The sequence below is a fragment of the Cheilinus undulatus genome, linkage group 6 (assembly GCF_018320785.1).
Source record: "Cheilinus undulatus linkage group 6, ASM1832078v1, whole genome shotgun sequence".
In the NCBI taxonomy this organism is placed as follows: Eukaryota; Metazoa; Chordata; class Actinopteri; order Labriformes; family Labridae; genus Cheilinus; species Cheilinus undulatus.
This window is the reverse complement of record NC_054870.1, coordinates 31,649,939-31,671,781: the sequence shown is the minus strand read 5'-3', so window position 1 is coordinate 31,671,781 and position 21,843 is coordinate 31,649,939. Positions and strand designations below refer to the sequence as shown.

General features: G+C 38.0%; 1 protein-coding gene across 2 annotated transcripts in view; it reads right to left on the bottom strand.

The window, feature by feature from the left end:
• Positions 1-21,648, bottom strand: part of pibf1 (progesterone immunomodulatory binding factor 1) — a 28,391-nt gene extending 6,743 nt beyond the window's left edge. For both annotated transcript variants that reach the window (XM_041788657.1, XM_041788658.1), the window contains exons 1-14: positions 21,024-21,648; positions 20,815-20,915; positions 19,999-20,197; positions 19,769-19,888; positions 16,389-16,522; positions 14,485-14,593; positions 14,271-14,390; positions 14,128-14,189; positions 13,893-14,018; positions 13,509-13,607; positions 6,389-6,554; positions 4,867-5,017; positions 4,470-4,560; positions 1,643-1,745 (exon numbers count right to left, since the gene is read on the bottom strand). In XM_041788657.1, the coding sequence (XP_041644591.1) occupies positions 1,643-1,745; positions 4,470-4,560; positions 4,867-5,017; positions 6,389-6,554; positions 13,509-13,607; positions 13,893-14,018; positions 14,128-14,189; positions 14,271-14,390; positions 14,485-14,593; positions 16,389-16,522; positions 19,769-19,888; positions 19,999-20,197; positions 20,815-20,915; positions 21,024-21,290 (1,848 nt within the window). In that variant the 5' untranslated portion in view covers positions 21,291-21,648. The remainder of the gene's footprint in view (positions 1-1,642; positions 1,746-4,469; positions 4,561-4,866; positions 5,018-6,388; positions 6,555-13,508; positions 13,608-13,892; positions 14,019-14,127; positions 14,190-14,270; positions 14,391-14,484; positions 14,594-16,388; positions 16,523-19,768; positions 19,889-19,998; positions 20,198-20,814; positions 20,916-21,023) is intronic.
• Between the last annotated feature and the right edge of the window lie 195 nt (positions 21,649-21,843).

Here is a 21,843-nt window from a genome sequence, read left to right as displayed (position 1 = left end):
TGGATCAAATTAGGCTGAAAACATAATTGCGCTTGTTTGTTTATTCAAATATTTGTTTAAAAAATTTTATAGGAAAAAAACAAATTTCGTATCACTGCACATAAAAGTCAAATTCAGTTATGAAAGCTGACGTAAGTTTTTAGAGGCCAACTGGATTGTGTAGATTATAATTAGTTCATTTATGTCAATATTTGAAATGAGTCGACACAGTCAAGATATCCTTTACTTTGATGTTGGGTTTGCTTGTGTAGAGCTTATTGATTTTACGTTTCAAGAAGGTGTACTTAAATTAGATCTGTTACTGTTGAGAGGAGTTGAATTGTGTTAAATACGTAGGCAGAAGAGGCAAACCAAAGTAAAATTAACAATCAAAATCCTACATTTTTTGCATATATTGTCATAAAAGAACAGTTGCAGAGTTCTAACAATCTCCTCAAACAAAACTTTACATGTACAATACCTTAAACAACATTACTCAGTCAGTATCAGTCTTAATCTTGGCAACAATAGATAAAAGTCAGGGAGTTACACATTAAGCCACTTTTATAGCCAGCCAGTAGTGAGTAGACCTAGGTGGGTGGTGTTTGAGGACAATAGTTAGTTAGTCAGGGCACCTGTGTGGGTGGTTAAGAGGTGAACGCCCATTGCAGTGATTAAAAAGTAAAATATTTCACCTCTTCCTTTCATACCAGATGAATTATGAGGTATTCCAGACGAGTGGCAGTCAGTCACAGCTGACAGTTGAATAGCTGGCTTATTTAGTCTCAAATCTGCTTGGCCTCTCTATTCCAGGTTGCACAATCTCTCCTCTCATTGAGATAAGAATAAGAAGAGTAGGGAAAAAGCTAATGCACTTGCTCCAAGAGCTGTCAGTCACATCATTTCAAAACTTGCTGGTTGATTTTCGAGTATCAGAGCACGAGTAGTAGACATGTGACACAGTCACGCATAGACATATTACGTGTACACACCCAAAAAATTAAAGCCTTTGCTTTGCAAACACATGCACAAGCAAGCCAAACATAACAAAAGCCTCAATGACTGGAGCGGTGAGTTGTTGGGAGAGTAAAGAGCAGAGCCGTCACGGTTTTTTGGCACTGTTTCCCACTGTGTCAACAAGTGTGACAGGTATTAAAGACTCAAACTTCTCTCTGTCCTCGAATCAGGACAGCCATGTCTGTGCAAAAAAGGCTGTAATTTCCTTAACATAGCTTTAGAGATAGATGAAAAGTTTCAGAACAAGTAGGTGGAAGAATTTTGATAGATGGTAAGCAACCACACAGGCAGCTCGATTCCTTCTTTTATGCTTTGATGTTAGTATTTTGTGTGCATTGTGCGATGGTGTGAGAAGGTAAATGGTGGGTGATGAGAGAGGAGCCACCAAGCTTGGCTCTGTCATAATGACTCTGTTATATCATCACAGAGAGTTGAAATAAACCATTATAGCTTTAACAGACTCTCTGGAATAGCCATAATCTGAGGTGCTGTGGGAGATTTGTGATGGTGTGAAAACTGTGTGTTGCAGGTTCTAACTTGCAGAGCTTTTGTTAAAAATTCTTTTACACATCTAATAAAACTTTATCCCGTTAATAATGGTCTTCAGGCAGATGCACACCTGGGCACTGTGTGTGACTGTGTTTACCTCTTCAGATATCTGTCCTGTCTGTGACTTGTGTGTGTCCAGCTCTCTCCTCAGTGATGTGTTCTCCCTCTCGAGCTGCAACACCCTGCGGGCCAGGTGAACGCTGCACACAGCAACACAAAGATTCATAAATGCCAAAACATGACAGCATCAGCAAGTTTACACTAGTGCATTCTACTTCCATGTTGTTTTACCAACACTTTATGTAATCGACAGCAGGATTAATTCATGTTTTGGCTGTGTGTGCGTTCTTAAATCAGTGAGCTAGTGTCAACAAGGTGCATATGTTCTTAGTGCATCCTTTAAGAAGAGAACAGTAACTACAACCAAATAACTGTTGAAATATAAGAAGCAAATCTGGGCTGAAGATGTGCTTTACAGTTGACTCATTTTGTGCCATCCCTGGTTGGTGTTGCAACAGCAGGTGTGGCCAAATCACTAAAGTAAATGCAGTGCTTAACAAATTTATTAGACCACCTGTCATATTTGTCTCAAAGACCATCCAGCATCATGAAGTGCTTTAATGCGGACTCTTTCATTTTCAGTGAGCTCTCCACATTTTACCATTTTGAACAGGAATGAGGGATTTTTAACTGATTTCACCCAAATTTGAGCCGGCTGGGCTTCTCTGAGAAGTCAGAAATCAATCAAGCATAACATTCAACCACTAAAACTCATTTTTCTGTTCAGGAATGCAAGTAAATAACTATCATTTGACATATTAATCAAGAAATATTAATGTGGTTTACTATTTTTTTCAGTTTTTTTGTAAATCAGTAAATTTGATAATTCATGGATAACAATAATAATTATATTTTAGCATTAAAAATACAATTTGGCTTAAAGAGCTTCTACATATTGGTGTATTAACCATTGCAGAAACATAAAGAAATGATTTTGGTAATTACCAATGCTGTTAATTTAGGGCAGCTGTGGCATAAACCTTACTTTGATTAGGGTTAGGGTGGTCTAATAAATTTGTTAAGCACTGTAGATGGTGAGCAGCTACACAACAGAACAGCAGCAGGTCAATCTCTTAGCATTGACTTTATAAGGGGTGTATGTTTTTTAAGACTTGAACAGGGCAGCATAGCAATTACTCCCCAGTTTAACTTCATTGCAACTTCATTGCAGTATTACCAGTGGGAAAACTGTTTTTCAGTTTTGGTCGATGATTTTTAATCAAATATAACGGTCAGAGCTTGCTGTGGCTTCTTCCGGACTAAAGTGGCCCTGTATTTGACCATTCTATGATTTGATTCAGCTTTATATGATTAAAAAGAAGCAAAGAATGAATAGCAAGACTATCATCATTTGAATTAAATTTCATCCATCCATCTTCTTCCACTTATCCGAGGTCGGGTTGCAGGGGCAGCAGCTTCAGCAGGGAAGCCCAGACTTCCCTCTCCCTGGCCACTTTGTCTAGCTCTTCCCGGGGGATCCCAAGGCGTTCCCAGGCCAGCCGAGAGACATGGTCTCTCCAGGTGTCCTGGGTCTTCCCAGGGCCTCCTCCCGGTGGAACCTGCCCTGAACTACTCACCAGGAGGGCGTCCAGGAGGCATCCGGACCAGATGCCCGAGCCACCTCATCTGGCTTCTTTCGACGTGGAGGAGCAGTGGCTCCACTCCAAGTTCCTCCCGGATGGCCGAGCCTCTTACCCTATCTCTAAGGGAGAGCCCAGACACCCTGTGGAGGAACTAATTTCGGCCGCCTGTATCCGCAACCTTGTTCTTTCAGTCACTACCCACAGCTCGTGACCATAGGTGAGGGTAGGACCATAGATCGACCGGCAAATCGAGAGCTGAATTAAATTTGTGCTGAATTAAATTTGTTCCGAATTAAATTTGTTCCATAAAAACCTGCATACACTAATGTTGATTTGAATCCACCAGATGAAAACTAGGCTCTACCTTGACCAAAGTGTAGAAAAATAATAGAGAGATCATTATGATGCTAGCTTGATAAATGGCTTTTAGAAACAATGTTGGCCACAAATTGCATCATTATTGATTTCTTGGAAATTCTACAGGTTTTATAACTATACAGTTCATCATCAAAACCTTTGAAAAGGCATACTGTATTTAAAAGTAGGGTTCCTCAGGGTTCCTAAACACTTTTAAAAATCACACATAAGGCTTTTTAAGAGCTTTTTAAGACCTGAACTAAGAAAAATTAATACCATTTTATGCACATTCATCTGTCTTTTTCTGAAATGTCACATATTATAGAGCAATTATATTTTTGGTCATAATATCAATATGCCACATACTTACATTTATCATAACACATTTTCGCAGGTGTGCTATACTGATTCAAAACAACTTAACTATCATAAGCATAATTATGCTTTTGTCAGGCAAAACCTGTTAAAATAAGGGTGGGCAGCATGCAATGCTTATGTTTGCAACCTGGTAGCTCAGATGTTAGCGCATTGGATTAGTGTTTTACAACAGTGTATTAAAACAGTGAGCCAGAAAAAATTAGATATGGGTCTGGGGGTCCTCCTCCAGTAAATTTAGAACATCCAACACTAAATTCCCTGAATTCTGGAGAAAATTATGACACAATTTGTGGAGGAAGACGTTTAAGTTTGTATAAGGTTGGCTAGACTGGATAAGTACATGTCTAAGCCAAATTGTCTTCTAAAATGTTAGATCTCCTACTGGTAAAAATCTGACTTTTTAATACTTTCTAAAGCCTTAAATTTTAAATATGCAATTTAAGACTATTCAAGACAAGGAAAATTAAGGATCTACAGGAACCCTGATTCGTAGTGTTTGTTAATCATTGTAGTAACACAGAATGAAAATGTTGAAATGTACTGTACCTCTGTTTTAGTCTTCTCTTTGCTGTTGTTGGAACATTGGCTCCATATCCATATGAAAACAAAACTCTTTCTGCCTCATCTTCATTTTCAACTACAAATACACAGAACAAATATGATGTGTTTAGATCTTCAGGACTGTAACTACAGCTGTATAGGAGGAAATTTGAACATATTGCTAATTTTTCTTTTTTTGTATCCTCTTACTTAAAATTTAGGGGGCCAATTATAAAACAATATTACTATTACCTATTTCTATTACCAGCATATTTGTAACTTTTAGTACTGCATTCTGTTATTACAAGGCATTTGAAGGAATTATTGCTTGTTTGTTTCTGCTCTAATCTTTCCAACTTCCCAGTAAAGTAATGTGTATTAAAGACCTGATGCTATTTCTTACTTTCAGCAGCCTGCATGGTGACTTGATCTAACTCCTGTTCAAGCTTTTCATACGTCTGAAGCCGAGCCACCTGCTCTGCATTCTGAGCTTGAAGCTCCGTCACTCGCTTCTCTGATGACGTCTGCAGCCTGTAAAACTCCTGGGTCAGGAGCTGAGGGAAACAAAGAGTGGAGAGAGAGAAAAGGCAAAAGCGGAGAGGAAATGATCAAACTTTCATCTTGTTTTTAAGCAGCAGCTCTAATAACAAACCGTCCTTTATTTTCCTTTTTTTTCTTGGATATGAATGTCACAGAGGCGCAAGGGGGTAGTACGAGGCATTACATATTCGAGATGAGATTGGGGGAGTGTGTCTGTGTCTGTGTATCCCTGACTGAGCGTGATGGTGTGCCATACTCTTCTATGCTTCTGTAATGTCATAACACAACACAATAGAACACCAGTATCAAACTGTTCAGCAATCAAAAAATGTATGTCTTGGGGCACAGATGGCCGACTAGTTGAGGTGCACCCAAAGTGCTGCCTGGGTTCAGGTACTGGCCTGTGGCTACTTTCCAGCATGTCTCCCCACCACTCTTGTCCCTGTTTCTGACTCTATCCATCATCCTTCCCTATGAATAAGGGCATAAAATACCCAAAAAATATATCCTACAAAAATATGTCTTGACTGCGTTGCTTCCTTATGGCAGAAATGCAATATCCTCATACCATAAGTTAGTAAAGCTCAACTGAAATAAAACTGCCTGTAAGGGGGGGCTTGGATTTAATCAATCATATTCAGATTTGTTCATGGCAAAGTTGCCATCTATACAAAACCTTTTTGATACTGAAAGACTGTTGAAAAAATACAATATAACTGCAACATATCAGCAGAAAAGGCAAAAAAGGTTGGGTTAAAAAGTAAAGGACAACATCAAAACAGAGCCTAAATAACCAGTATCAGGGAGATTGTGTTTTTATTCCTTTATTGATCTGCTTCAATACAATTACAGTAAAGCCATATTGAAAAAATGCCTGGAAGCAACGGTCTCTAATACTGTTCAAACCTTCAATGCTGTACTAAAAAAGCTTAATGTTCGAGATTATCTGAGACTAACAATGTAATTGCAATGGATCTATCTCAGCTCACTCCAAGAGTTATCAAAGTGCCTTTCCACCATTTTTAAACATATTACCTGTAAACTATAGTGACTTTATGCCTTGTTGTGATTTAATCCATGTAAATGTGTTGTTATTTTGGTATCTTATTGTATTTAATGTGTTTTATAAACATATGGACCTATGTGTGATGTTGAGAAACAAAATAAAGTAAAATTCCCCTCTTGTATCTTTGTTTTTTACTGAGGGGGAGAAAGAAGCCAACAGTCATGAATCCAGCACATTTCAGAAGGTGCTTTGTAGTTACAGGATTGTTTCGTAAACCAGACACCGATGTTGCAGTGTTGTATTTTGGCTCCATGGCTGACAAATACTTAAAGGGGTAGGTTATGGAAGAAAAAGGTTGAGAATTACTGTTAAAGAGTACCTCAAGTTTCTTCTGCTGTTTCTCACACTCAACCTGGCACTGAGCCAGGGCCTTCCCTGTCTCATCCTTGATCATCTGAGCACGCTCGGCTTCGAACGAGTGCAGCTTGGCCTGGTTGGACAGTTCTGCTACCCGACTGTCAGTCCCCAGCTGGAGCTGACGAAACCTGCATGGATGAGGACACACCAGTAGATCACTGAAACTCACAAGAAACACTAATGTGTGTGAAAAGATGTGCTGTTTTGGTATTATGTAGGTCACGTCTACATAAAAAAACTGCTTCATAGTCAGCTTTGGGCTCCTGCCTGAGCTCGGGCATGCTTGGTGGTTTCAAACTAATGTCACAATGTCTTCCCTCTGAAGAATACGATTTTATTTGCTCAATGTTCAAAGAGTACTGTGGCACAGTCTGGCAACAACTTTATTACAAGACGTCGCCAAACAGGAAAGCCAAGTCTTAAATCATTCTGTAACAGATGAGTGTTTCTCAATGGCGCTCGCAGCGGTGTTTGGTCTTGTTTGACCTTTCATAATGTAGTTGGCAGCAAGAAAAAGGTATTCCTACTTAAATGTTTGTTAATTAAGTAAGAGGCAGAAAGAGAAAAAATGTATTCAGTTTCTTCCTCAATATGACGCAACAATATGTGATGCAAATGCTGTGATACATACATGTAAAGTTTACTTAAATCACTGAGTACTGAGGAGATACTGAGGAGTTGTACAGTAAAATTTGATCTTCCTTATTGACAAGAACAACAAGAGAATAGATCTCCAACCAGGCTGTTCAGGTGAAGTCACACCTCTAAGATAAAGTCAAATTCACAGCAAAATTGACAGTGTTACTTAAACTACTATAGTGTTAAATTGAACACTTAAAAAGGTTTGTGTTGGTCTGCATTTGACAGATGCAGTGGCTCCTGAAAATCTGTTACAAGATGGGTCTCCTTTTGCAATAACAAAGCAGAGTCAACCTTATAGCAAGGCAATGTATAGTGATGAATAAGCTCTATGAGTCCTTTATAAAGTCACAGGTGACAACTCTAACCAGTGGGTAACTTCACTCATGGTGCAAATGTGTCTCACATCTAAAACAACGACAAAACTTAAATCTTAAAAAACGTAAACCTAAAATAAATGTTTGGTTTACAACAGTAGAACAAATGTTGGATGCTGAAAAATTAACATTAAACTAGAGATAACTTAAAAAATCCAAAAAGATGTATCCGGAAAATAGACTGCACATTATAATAATAAATCCAAAGGTGTTTAATAAAAAAGCACTTGATTCTTTAACCCTTACCCTTCTGTCTCTTTTTAAATTGATTTCTCCTTCCCTTTTTCTTTCTTCAATTGTGTACATGTATTATTTTTCTATTTTTTTTTTTTAAATATTTGTTTAAAAAATGCAATGTACAACAAACTTTTTAATCATTGAAATCTACTAGGAACATGACTAAGGTAAACTGAATTCCTGTTTGGATAAAGACCTGCTTTTATTTTGAAAGAAAATAAGGAATTCTGGGTGGATCAAAGATTATGAAATGAACTTACACCACAGAAAAAAAGTATTTGTTATGGATTGAAAAGGTGCAGATGACTTTTGCCTTTTCCACTGAGCCATCTGTGAGTTTTTTTTTTTTGTTTTTTTTTTCAGTGAAATGAGACATTAAGTAGTAGTAGTAGTGGACTTATTTAGCATCACTGTGGCTGCAGGGTGAAGTTGCAGTGGCTTAATCAGTGCACTGAAAAAGGGCGATTAAGAATTAATCATGATTAAAAATAATTAACGTACAAATTATGGACCTTAATTAATCCTGATTCTAAAAATAATTAAAATCTAATAAAACCCATTTACTTAACCTTCATATGAGCAGTTCCAGTAGGGGAAAAACAAGACACTTTTATGCCACATTATGAAGTGCATTTTGGCCACATTATTATGTGATGGATTTAATCTGTAATTTTTTTTAAAAAGGATAATAACCAACATAATAATTTGCTGGGGCCCTGTAACGAAAATTAGGATGTTTTGTGATCCCAGGCCATTACTGCTTTTTCTGACAGCTATAAGCAGAAACACACATCAACCACACACACATGCAGAGTGTACTAAACCATGGGTTTGGTTGGATAATATTAATAACTCTCGATTACAGCTGACCTGATGGGATTTCATCATCCATAGAGCGTGGGCCTGAGCTGGGTGCTCATGTGTTCACATGCTGGACATTTTTATGCCTTCTCTTATTGATAACAGCTGCAATCTAGATGCAAAGAAGCAACATTAACCTGAAAATTATGTTTATCCAGAGAAGTGTTGATGAACACGGCCCTTTTCATTAAGCTAAAGTTCCAGTGTTAGAATTTACAGCTACAGGATGTCACAGCACCTGACTCGTGGGCTTCTCCAGGCAAAGTTGTTTCAAGTTTAGGTTTGCTATCAGGTGAAGTGGGTTTTTTCAACATTCTTTCAATGTTTCAGACAAGTAGCTCACCTTAACTGGTCTTCTGATTCTAAAGGTTCAAGCTGGCCCTCTTTGCTCCAATCATCTGACGCCATTTCAAGCTTGTCCGCCTCATTCTTTAACCCAAAAATAGGGGCATGCATGGGGTTAGGGGTTAAGGGCTTGTGGCTAGCATCTGTCGTTACTGGCTTGCGATGCGACACAGAGAGGGAATGTGATCGCAGCCGAGAGAGAGAGAGTGCAAGAGAGAGTGAAGACTGTGTGTGTGTATGAGAGTGTGTGTGTGGAAAGAGCAGCAGCTGGTGGTTTGGATCTAGAGAAATGACTGGCATGTTGTAGTAACCCAGGACACGGACACTGCTGTGGCTGCTGTTTGTCTGTGTCACTTATAATATTGTAAGACTAATTTCTAAGTATTAGAGCAATGCAATGTAAGATATACTGCTGTCAGACTTTTCTCTTAATTTTTAATAAAAATATTTAAATACATAGTCTGTTGATTCAAGAGAGATGTGTATTTCTAGGGTTATAGAAAAAAAGATATGATGTGTTGCAGTCTATCAACAAGACCTCCTCTGTTTCTTTTTATTTCTCTGTTTATTGCACTTTCACAATGTGAAACTCTTACAAGGTCTTTACCCAGAGGCACTTTTCATGTTCAAACTGAATTTGGCTGTTGTCCTGAGCAGAGAACTCTAAAGTTACAACACTAACAGAAATCATCAAAAATGCTTTGGAAATGTGAAAAAAAGCTATTTGAAATCATAACAGGTAAAGAAATTGCACATTTTGAGGGGGAAAGGTTAAAGTTTTCATTATGGCTGCCTTTTAATAGATGAAAAAGCTTAAAATAAAACATTCTGCATCAAAACAGCTTTTCTATTCTGAACCCAAAACGTCAACAATAATAGCTAAAACTGGTCTAGCACAGTGAAATAAATTAACAATAGCTATTTGAAATGGAAAAAGGGCAGGAAAATGCACATTTTGGTTGAGGAAAAATAAAATTTTCTATTTAACTATGCATTTTATTACCACAAAAAGTTGGAATGGGTCATTTAAAAGAAAAAAAAATCTAAGAAACACCCAAACACTGCAACAAGAACAGTGTATGGGTTGTTACTCAGCTTGTTTCATGATGAACTGCACATGTTTTTAGTCAATTTCTCTATGAAATGAAGGCCTTTTGAACTTGCCTTTCCCTTGTGAAATTCAGTGTCTGCCACCAAATAATTCCTTTCTCAAATTTAATTCCCTTATATCAAGCACTCGAGATGCTCTTTTAAAGGACAAAAATAGTGACTCAAAGTATTTAAAAAAAACAGAGAAGAAATAAAATACTTTTTAAAAGGTTTAGCTCAACTTCTAATTAAAATAGCTTTTCTTTAAGTCATAATCCACAGATAACTGTTCTTAGTACTCCACAGCAAACTGTCTCTTATTTTGCATTGAACCTGCTCTGAAAATATTTCTCTCCTGAGAGGCAGGTGGGCGGGGAGGCTAGTGACACCAGTTGGTGCTGACCTCCAGTGACCACTGACTTTCCATGTGACCTCTTGACCCTTCAGTTACAGCAAAGCATTCATGTGATCTTTAGTGAGAAACAGACCACAGCCACCAAAGTCCTGCCGCTCCCACAACACACGCTCACACATCAGCAGCAGAGCGAGAACAAGCTCACAGCTTTCAGGGAAATACTGACAAATACGACGCTAATGTGGCTGCTTTATTAATCACAGTAGTCTGATTCCAGCCAAGATCACGCACGGCAAGCTAGCAGTGCTGTAATTGACCTATGGAAACAAGGATGAATTTGAAATATGATGTGATTAACCATGACATAAAAAACTGTACCGACTGGCCTGAGTTTGACAGTTTAACAGTTGCCCTCAGGTGAAGTTCCTACACTCTTCCTGATACACAGCCTATTAACAAAGCAACCAGGAAGTAACCTAAATTTCTGTACTGCAGACGGAGCCAGAGTAGATCAGAGCTGAATTATGCCAAGCCTGTACTGATGACATTTTCTTAAGAAACTGTGAATTTCAAAGGCCACTAAAATCTGATTTCACCCTTTGTAAATTTTTTTGAAGAGGCAGGTGAGACTTGAAGATATGGGACAGCAGTAGAAGTTAATGTGACTGAACCTATAAAATGAACATACTGTATTTATTTAATTATCTGAGAATGCCTGACAACAGGCAGATGCGTTCACTGCAAACTTGCCTTTCAACTCACCTGGAAGTACTGACATATTTTTGAACATTAGTTATTGAGCATCATTCCCTATCAAATAAAAATGTCTAGCTTTGTAAACTGCTGATGACTCTATGTCAACATGCAAGAGCAGCAGAAATAAGAGCTTGCTTGTGTTGCATCCAGAGTTGGAAATGACACTCGATTAAGAAAGTTTTCAACTTCTGGCAGCTGAGTATATCTGAAGTCACAAGGGACACACGAACTAACAGTAAATTATCATGTGCCTTGACTTTAAAAGCATTTTACAATAGAATCAGGATGAAAATTGGATTAAAGTGTCAGGAGTGTGTACACATAAAAGAAAACAAAACAAAACTGTGCTTTATAACCTACCGCCAAAAGAGTGACAAATACTATGTACTAGAGCTGAAATGCTAAAGTTGATTAGTTGGTCAAGAAGCTCTCCTCTGAACAAAATCTTCTTGGCAAGAAAGTGAAAATATGAGAGAGAGAGAGAAAGGGAGAGAGAAAATATGAGAGAGAGAGGAAGCCCACAGCAGAGGATAATCAACAAAGAGTGAACGCTGGTGCTAAGAGCAGCAGGCCATTGCATTTCAGAGTTGTTTTTGTTTCTTCAGGTGTAACGTTAACCTCATTCTGAGTTAAATGGTCTTCAGTAATGGAGACCATTCAGTGTTAATCCAGCTCTGTAGACAGTCAATTGGTCTAAGCCCCAACCACTGCCATTTCAAATTCTTAGGGGTAGAGTTTTCCCATCATGCCCCTGGGCAGAGTGTTCAGATGTATTTTTGATGCATGTGTACATTTTCAGATGTTGTCTGTTGTACAGTGATCACTGTTGGAATGTGTTTGTCTTTTGATTTTTGTTTTTTAAGTTAAACTTCTGCACCATGAGTGTAGTTATCCACTATGTTGGTCAGTTCCTGGCTGTGGTAAGTAATGATCAACAATAAAGGGAGGAGTGCAGATTTTTCAACTCAAGGCATATTCTAACTCTGTATCTATCTCTTTGCTCCATTGTTGCTACAAGACACCTAACTTTACCACAGTTGTTCAATTAAGGTATAATTAAGGTTTCATAAGTATGAGGAGGGGTTTTGCACAGTGTAAATAATATAAAATTTGAAATACCTCAAATCTATTTACTTTGAATGATGAAAACTCAATAAAAAGCTAAATTAAACACAATGGTAGTTTAATTAACACTGGTGATTTTGTGGTGTGCATTGTTCTATTAACTCCGGTGCGTTTAAAAAAAAATACATTTTAAAAAGTGATGAATTAACACTCAAAAGTGAGTTCTAGTGTTCGATTTAATACTCTCAGTGTTTGTTATTGTCATCATATATATGAAAAAACGGTTAGTTGAAGTATGTTATTTTTTATTTAATTCTAAATAGTTTCTGCTGTGATCACCAGCTCATGTAGTATAAAGTTCATATATACTTATGCTGGTAAAAGCTTATGCTTATTTTTCAGGTCATTAAGACCAGTCTTTCACAACCAGGGTGCCAACTGGCATCTTCAAGAGTGCCCTTGAAATGTTTTAAATTTAACTAAGAAATAGTTCAGAATAAGCCATTACCAGGCAGATCATAAGCTATCCCAGCATAAATAATCAAAATGTTGTGTGCTTTCCTTTAAATCACTTCAGTGTCAGTGAATAAAGAGGCTTAGATCAGTGTGAAGTGCACAAAAGTTGTGCATTTTTTTCCAGTTCTCTAAAGTTCATGGATTGAGAAATGCATCAGTGTGGTAGGTTCTCCATGACCAATCTGTGGAAATGAAGACATTTTAATTGTTTAAAGACAGAGCTTTAGAGATTTATCATGTCAATTCGTTTACTAAATGAGTCCCTTGGCAGTCATAGGGATGTAGAATGTTTTTATTCATACATTTTGACTGGATGGACTTGAGATATTTCAACATTTTAAAAGGTGCCTTGACAGAAAAAAAAGAGATGAAAAACACTGACTTAGACAGTCAGGGTGCACTGATGTACTGGCACTGATTGAGTTGATCTGGAATTTCTTTTTTAGAGTGACCAATCTATTTGGGTGTAAGTTCAGTTGATCAAGTTTTTCTTTGGTTGACCAAAGCCCTCTTTTTTCTGGGCCCATCTTCCAACCTATATTAAATACTAAGTGAAGTCATCTCCTTCGGCTCCTTCTTTCAACCTTGATCTTAAATAGTCTTACAGATAATTAAAATCAAACCTACTGTCAGGGCTAGGTACCAGTAAAGCAAGTGATGCTTGTTTTTAATGCTGTTTGTTGTGCATTGGCTGTTCTAGCATTTTACTGACACTTTCACTGTCTTGTTTTCAACCACAAGAGACAACGCAGAAAAGGGGTAAACATTTATGAACAAATAACACGGCACACTGAATGGACACCTGTATGAAATCTTAGTGTATGACAGATGGCAAAACTCACTGCTCCAGCAGCTGGTCATATCTGGACTGAGTGTCTCGCTCAGCAGCCACGGCTCTGTCCTTCTCCAGCACTGCGTTGTCTCTGGCCTCCCGCAGATTCCTGATCAAATACACACATTTCAAAGTATACACTGAAAAAAGGAGAAATTCTTTTGAAGTTGTAATAGCACCTCTTTGAGCTTGCAGACAATTCTTAATTACTTGCGCTGAAAGATTGACAACATTCAATGATTAACCTGCTCTTAATAAGAGAGAATGTCTTAAGGTGCCTCAAATCTTGTTTATTTAGGATGTTCATAAGCAGTGTTGCATTTTTTTAGTTTGAATATTTCCTTGTCAGATTTGTATTAAACTCTGCAAAGTTTTTTTTTAACAGAATTGCTACCTGTTCTCCCTCTCATACATCTCCCTGGACGTCCTCTGCAGGTTGTCTATCTCCTGACTTGTTTTCAGTCGAATGTTCTCCAATTCTTCTCTCAACTTTGTCTCATACTCTGACTTGTAGTGGTCTCTGGGGTAGAAGAAAGAAGTTTAAAGACAATTATGCTTGTTGATCTACACAGACATTTGCTGCCTATGTTCAACATGAGTTTTCATCAAGTAAAACAGCAGAGTCTGACCTGGATGCTATGTATTTTTCATAGGCATCCTCCCTTGCTTTCTTAGTGTCTTCTAATTGTACCTGAAAAGCAAAAGAAGTGGTGAAAAAACAGGAAAAGACTCTTTCCTAAAAGACAATGCCTCTGAGAGTTTCTACATGAACCTGCAGCCTCTCCAGGTGGTCTTCTTCATGTGCACAGCGGACACTGAGCTCCATGTTCTGCCTATGTAAGTACTCCTTATCCTTCTGCAGGAGAGTCGCTGACTGCTGCAAACTCGCCATCTGGTGGACATGGAACAAAATAAAAAACACTGATTGTCTACCTAGACTCAACAGTTTATGTACAGATGAAACCAAGTCTGCATTTTTGAAGCACCTCTTTACTAAGAGTGTTCCTTTCTCTGGTCAGTGCAGTATGAGACAGCTCAAGTGTTTCAAATCTTCTTTTTAACTCCTTAAGATCTGCTTCAAAGTTGTCGCGCTCTCTGTGAAACCAGAGCAAAAAAAGTTTTACACATGCAAACAGGTCACTAAACAGCAATGGTTAAATGGCAAAACTGCAAGTACTGTAAGAAGATTCTATTTTGTTTTGATTAAATGATTTATGTATGTGGCTGCATGTTTATGTCTGCCTTGCTGTTGCTGTTTTCATATTTTTGTGGTTGTTCATTTATGTCTACTGCCACTGTTAGTCTTTTATGTCCATTTTATTCTGTTGTATCATGTGTGTCATTTCTTTAAAGCCTAACCAGGGACAAGGACTGAAAATTGGCCATGGCCAAAAGTCTTGTACACATTGCATCGGTTGCACGGCAATTAAATGCAGCAATGCTTATGTATTGTCCCTGACAAATAAATGGATGGATAAATAAATAAATAAATAAAAGATTGAAGTATGGAGTAACTTTACAATAATGATGATGAAGACCTAGATAACCAAACAGGTTAGCTTTTCAAACTTAGCCATTTTAATAAATGCCATCAGTATTTCCTTATTCACTTTTATGTTCTTCATGCTTAGAGTGCCTTGTTCCTCTCCTTTCAATATGCATAACTCTTCCTGTTTTTCTATAGAACCTGGATTTTGGGATCTAATTTCTTTCATTTACTTTGAGCAGCATGTCTCCTTCTTTTTCCTACATACATACACCAATTATTTTCATGTTCTGACTTAACCGTAATCCATTCGTGAATCAATTTTTAAGTGTAATTGTTATAGTGCATCACATGCAACCCTTTTAACTTAAAGAATGGCCTTTGATTTTCATTCATAAACCAAGTGGTAGTTTTTTAAAGATTTCTTTTGGGCTTTTTTGTGCCTTTATTTTGATAGAGGAGGACAGTGGACGGAGTTGGAAACAAGGATGAGAGCAGGGGAGAGACATGCGGTTAAGGGCTGTTGCTACCCGATCCGTCACAAAAACCCAATTTTGTACTGCGCATGTGCAAGCACACGTCTACATCCGCTCGGCAGAGAAAGTTAACTTAGATTAGTTTAGGTAGGCCTTAATTAGCTTTACATTAGGTTTAGGATTTTAATTTCCACTGGTTAGATTTAGGGGTAGCTCTTTGGGGTAGGTGTATATTCTAATTAATCAGGGTCCTGGGGTTAGGTTTAGCATTTAAATTCCACTGGTTAGAGTTAGAATTAATTTATTGTATGGATCGATGGGTCGTGTTTTGTACGAAGTGTGGTTTGTAGCGGCTGCAGCTGCAGCTAGACTTCTCTGTCGAGCAGATGTAGACGTGGTGGTTGCACGTGCGCAGTAAAAAATGGGTTTCCGGGACGGATCGGGTAGTGACAAGGGCCTCAGGCTGGATTTGAACCCGAGCTGTCCGCGTACATGGGGCGCGCCTCAAACCACTCTGCCACCTGCGTCCCCAAGTGGTAGTTTTTTGGCCAACTTCTTTCACAAGCTGCAATGTAGACATGCATACATTAGACTAATAATGATGTAAAAGACAAATCCTCAGGTCTCTAGATATACTGTATCTGAAGTGTATCAAATATAAAACAAACCCCATTGCTAAAAAGATCAAGGAGTTATAATCATAAAAAGTATCTTGGCATAAATAAAATGGAAGCTAAGGCAGTAAGGTTAGCTTGCACCTGTGGGAGGAAGAAACGGGTCATGTGTAAAGATATTTTTCTGTGTACTGTAAGACTGCAGAGCCCTGACAACTGTGCTGTTATCTTTAAAAGCGTCAAATGTAGTAGACTGATTCCTGCTGCTTATTTGTCAACAACACACCCTGAGATACCATCTGAATGATACCCACCTTTTGATGCTTGGGTATTTTTCTCTTCGATAGTCTCCCTCTTGGATCTGCTGTTTAGTATCGGCTAATTCGAGGGTCAATCTCTGACTTCTCAGCTCAAGCTCAGTACGCAGCCTTCGTTCCTCCTCGTAGCTCTGTGAATACACACAGAAGAGAAAGCATCAGCATTACATGGACTGCTCATAGTATTGTTTTTGTGTTTCTATCTGAGGGAGATGAACATTTCCAAAAATCAGCAGCTCAGTCTTTTATAATTATGCAATGAAAAGAGTAGACCCCCTTCCCCAAGTCTATAAAAGATAAAAGCTCTCTGCATGGAACACTTATGTACTTAATTGGTCATTCTTGCTCTTGCTTTTCAGTGGCTGTTTTATTATTATTTTTCAAAAGGTTACTATTGATTACTTGACTTTAAATGTACAGTACTTACGATTGTTTTAATACTCTTTATTGTAAAGCATTGTGCATTGCAAGTTGGCAGAGTGTTACTTCACAAATATGCTAAATTCAAACACATGAAACAACAGTGTTCAAAAGTTCACTTAGCACCTTGCTTGATCTTGTCTTGACACCATCATACAGTTCTTGAAATAGTTTATTTATGCAGTGTTTACCTGCTAGATGTACAGTGCTTAACAAATTTATTAGACCACTTGTCATATTTGTCTCAGAGACCATCCAGCATCATGAAGTGCTTTAATACGGACTCTTTTATTTTCAGTGAGCTCTCCATGTTTTACCATTTTGAACAGGAATGAGGAATTTCTAACTGAATTCACCTTTTTATACCCAAATTTGAGCCGGCTCACTGGGCTTCTCTGAGATGTCAGAAATGAATCAAGCATAACATTCAACCACTAAAACTAATTTTTCTCTTCAGGAATGCAAGTAAATAACTGCCATTTGAAATATTAATCAAGAAATAATAATGTGCTTGACTATTTTTTCAGTTTTTTTTGTAAATCACTACATTTGAAAATTCATGGATAACAATAATAATTATATTTTAGCATTAAAAATACCATTTGGGTTAAAGAGCTTCTACATATTGGTGTATTAACCATTGCAGAAACACAAAAAAAATTATTTTGGTAATTACCAATGCTGTTAATTTAGGGCCGCTGTGGCATAAACCTTACTTTGGGTGGTGGTCTAATACATTTATTAAGCACTGTGTGTGAAAATATGGGTGAAAAAAACAACTGTGGGAATAACACTAAAGTACAAGTTCCATAAGTGTCTAAAACTCTGACTTTCAGAGTGCTCATTAAGCCTCTGAAGGTCCTGTTTGCCAAGAAAATAATCTTGAGGCCATGAGAACCCCGGATAACTTCACCTGGATATCACCTTATCTGCAGCATGATGCATCATTAACCTGTCAGCTTGTCATTTATACCCACAGGGTGACAGCTCCAGGGTTGACATGATGGATTTTGAAAATCATACCTCTCTCAGTCTGAACACTTCAGGATGAGAATAAAGACAACCTGGGGATGCTATAGTTGACACATCCATAGGAAAACCGCAACATGTTCAGTGTGGCTCATATAATATTTTCTTGCTATGAAGCCAAGAGAAACTTGTGAACTTTTGACCCTTTCTGCTACTAGACAACAATGTTTTTGAATATGTGACTTAAAGCCCAGAAAAACAAAACAGAGTGCAATTCATTTCAAGTGTGCAAATGACAATGTTACAAGTGCTTAGCACAATGGGCCTTATTCACCAATATCTCTCTAAGATTTTTTTCCAAATTTGTTTGTAAGAAAGTTTCTAAAGCCTTTAAAAAAAACAACGGCGCCCAACCAAGGTGTCGTATCATTTGCCATCCCTAGAACACACCAGCAGCAGTGTGTCAACGGTCAAACTCCCCATTGGCCACTGCTGGGCCAGGTGCTTGATACCAGAGCCGAGAGCCTGCTTAGAGTTCGCCTCATTGGGTTGCTGAAAAAAGGACAGGAGCAGTGGTATTTACCACCAGCAGCCTAGGCCTCCTGTTTAATCCACACCTTGAACGAAAGATGGTGCTTTCTTTTTCTGTGCTCTCAATCGCCAGGAAAAGAGCAGTGGTGTACAGTGCCACGGCACGTCCACATGAGTCTGGACTCTGCAGGTGTGTGTTTGTCAATTGAAAATAATGGGGGCAATCGTTCTGACAGGTGTCGGATGGCGTCGGTGTGCTCTAGGCTTAAGAGAAACCTTCATGGGATTCATGACATGTTCTTAAACTGCTGAATTGTTCTCTCCTGTGTTCTTAATCTGATGAATGCCATGTGCTCTTATGCTGGAAGAACTTGCATATTTTTCCTAATGAGCATAATGAAATGCTCCTTTTATCCCCATATAAGGGCATGAGACTGCAGGGCATTGTGCAACACAGAAGGCACACAGGAAAGAGTTTTTCAAAGTATTAGGGCTGGGCAATTAATCGCAAACTAGATTAAATTGCAAAAGGGCCTGATGCAATTTACAAATCGCAGGAGTGCAATAATTCTTTAACCTGAAATTTGTGTCAAAATACCAGTTTAGAACTTTTCTTGCAGCAGAGCTTTTATGCATCACATATCATACAATCATTCTAGTGACATATTTTTAGAATAGTGAAAAAAATAATCATATTTTCTTCATTTTTGTGTTTTTCTTATTCAATATGAGAAATATATAAAAAAAAAATTACCATTCCCTTTAATACAACAGTTCATATCAAATTTGCAAAACGAGTAAAAAAATCATCACAATTAGACATTTAAAAAAAAAAAATCTGCCCTACTTTAATCTAATATTGTGTTGGTTATAGTATATAATGAATTGTTGCTCGCTCTTGTTGTAAAACGCATACAATGAGGAACTTTAAAATTTGCATATTAAATTGCAATTGCAATATTAAGTAAAAAAATTGCAAATAGATAATTTTCCCAAATCGTTCATCTCTGGTGAGTATGATCTGATTAAAACATATATTCATCTAAAACCTGATGATTTAAAATGATGGAACACCTTTAATCACATTTATACCTGCTGATGCACATGTACCTGTGTGAAGAAAGGTTTTTATTGTTTAAATAAGTGTCTAATGATGATACTCCTACACATGTGCAAAATTTATATTCATAATTTAAAGATCATATTCAAATTAATACTTGACCATATTAAAGTCATGTATTTTTGTATGCTATTTAATTGTATTTATGTGTTCAATTCATACAAATGAAGTAAAGTGTAATTAAAAATTCTTCTAAATAAATAAAACAGGAAGACTAAAATAATGCTCAATGGAGATGAAGGAATAGCCTATAAATTCATAAAATAGCACACTAATAAAGCCCAAAACAAGTGAAAATGAAGCATATGTGTTTTACAAATGTGTGTATGTGTCATACCTCTAGTAAAGCCTTCATCTGTGTTCTGTGTGTATCCAGCTCAGCAGTCACCGTGTCTCTCTTCACACTGAGCTCAGCCAGCTGAGACCTCAAAGGAGTCACCGCCTCATAGAAACGCATCTAAACACAAAGAAAAACATCACTCATCATGTTCTGCATCACAGTTATGCTCTCTGGCCACCGTCAGCAGTTTTAAAAAGATGGTGAAGAGATTATTCTCCCGTCCTTACAGCTGTGTATTCTTGTATGGACATCTTGTCTTCAGGGAGGTCTCTGAGCTCCTGGTATTTTTCCTCAGAGATGTCCAGATCTCTGAGTGACCTCCGCAGCTCTCCAGCCCTCTCACACAGCTGTCGATTGGTCTCCTCTAGCTGCTGCTGCCTGAGCAGGATGGTCTCCATCTCCTGCTTACGTAGAACCTGCTGCTTCCTGAAGATGAAAATGTTTATAAGCACATTTTGTATCAGTGGTATCTCAATAAATGATAACACAAACTAAGTTAATGTGTTAAATTGTCTTCATGCTTTCCACTGAGTTTCTGACATTGATAAAGACCAACATATCTGTTTAGTGATCAATAACTCTACTGTCTCTGTTTCTACTTTATTAACTCACAAAGATATACATGGTTTATACACACCAAAAGTGACATTACTTTTATCAAAAACTGGATTTGGAGATTTCTTCCCCCAGTATTTATCCTTTCAGCACTATTATCTTGCCTATATTTCAAGATGTTACTTGACTATATTTATATTTCTATATTAGGATGTGGTCTCCTTTAATTTCATTGTTATTTCTTATTAACAGAATGTAAGTAAGTTTTATTTCTCTTCTATTTGATTTGCTTTTGTGCCAACCTTTTTTAATGAAGCAAACAGACAAGAATTTTCTCCAGGATTAATAGTTTTATCTTGTATTTATCTTATGTGGGGAAATACACAAACAAATAGTGCAGATGTGTGCATGAATACCAAACATTTCTTGAAAGAAAGATCAGTACTGACAGAAACAGGGCTGTTTACTTCACCCTCCATCAGTCTCACCTGTTCTCTTCTTGTGCCACTTTCAGCTGACTGTCTAGTCTCAGAGCTAAAACTTGTTTCTGATGTATAGCATCATTTAACCTCTCCTCCAGCTCCTCAATCTGTCACACAAAAAAACAAACAAACAAACAAACAAATGTGGAGACGATTCCAGCCTAGTGATAATTATTGCAATGATGATAATTCAGCAAAGACTTCTCTCCTCCTACCTTTGACATATGGTCTGCTTTCATGTTGTCGATTATGAGGTTTTTCTGAGAGAGCTCGATTTTTAGCAGCTGGATGTTGTGCAGCAGCTCTTTCCTCTCGATCAGCTGTCGGGTCACTTTCTGGGAGCCGTCTCGTTGTTCGTCAGAAGAGGAGACATCCTCGGTGGTGGGCACGGTGGTCTCCAGGCTGATCTCCTCCGACTCCAGGTCCAGGGAGCTGGAGACGTTGGCTGCTGTCGGTCTCAGCTGTTGCTTTTTGGGAGGCATACTGTGTCGTCCTGCAGGTCCTTTTACCGTTAACTAGTGAGACTGGTAGCTTTTTTTATCAGAGAAGAGACATTTATAGACAAATATATTGTGTTTTCAGGTCAAGAATGAAGGGAACACGCATTATGTCCTATTTTAACGGCAAAGAGAATCGAAAACAAAAGCCGAATGAGTATCAGTTAAAGCTAGAGCAAACTTAACAGCGTTTAAAAATGTCTTACGATAAATTCATATTGAAAATAGACGCTGTGTAAAAGCTCTTATGGAGCTTATGTTGTATCCCAGCGGTTGTAGAAGTGTTTTTATTTTCAAGGGTCCCGCTTCAAGTAGCCTGCTAACCGCCAACGGTTCAGCTATGGTGTTGTTAAGAGACTGTGGTGACAGCGCCCCCTGCCATAATAGAGCTGTAATACAACGGGTGACCGCATGTCTGCAACTTGTAACCATAGACTGTACTGGTCACACTGAGCTGCACGTCCTCCAAATCCTAGGGGGCGTTGTATATTTTCCTCGTCTTATACACGCTGTCGGTCAGTTCATCCTCTGCCTTCCT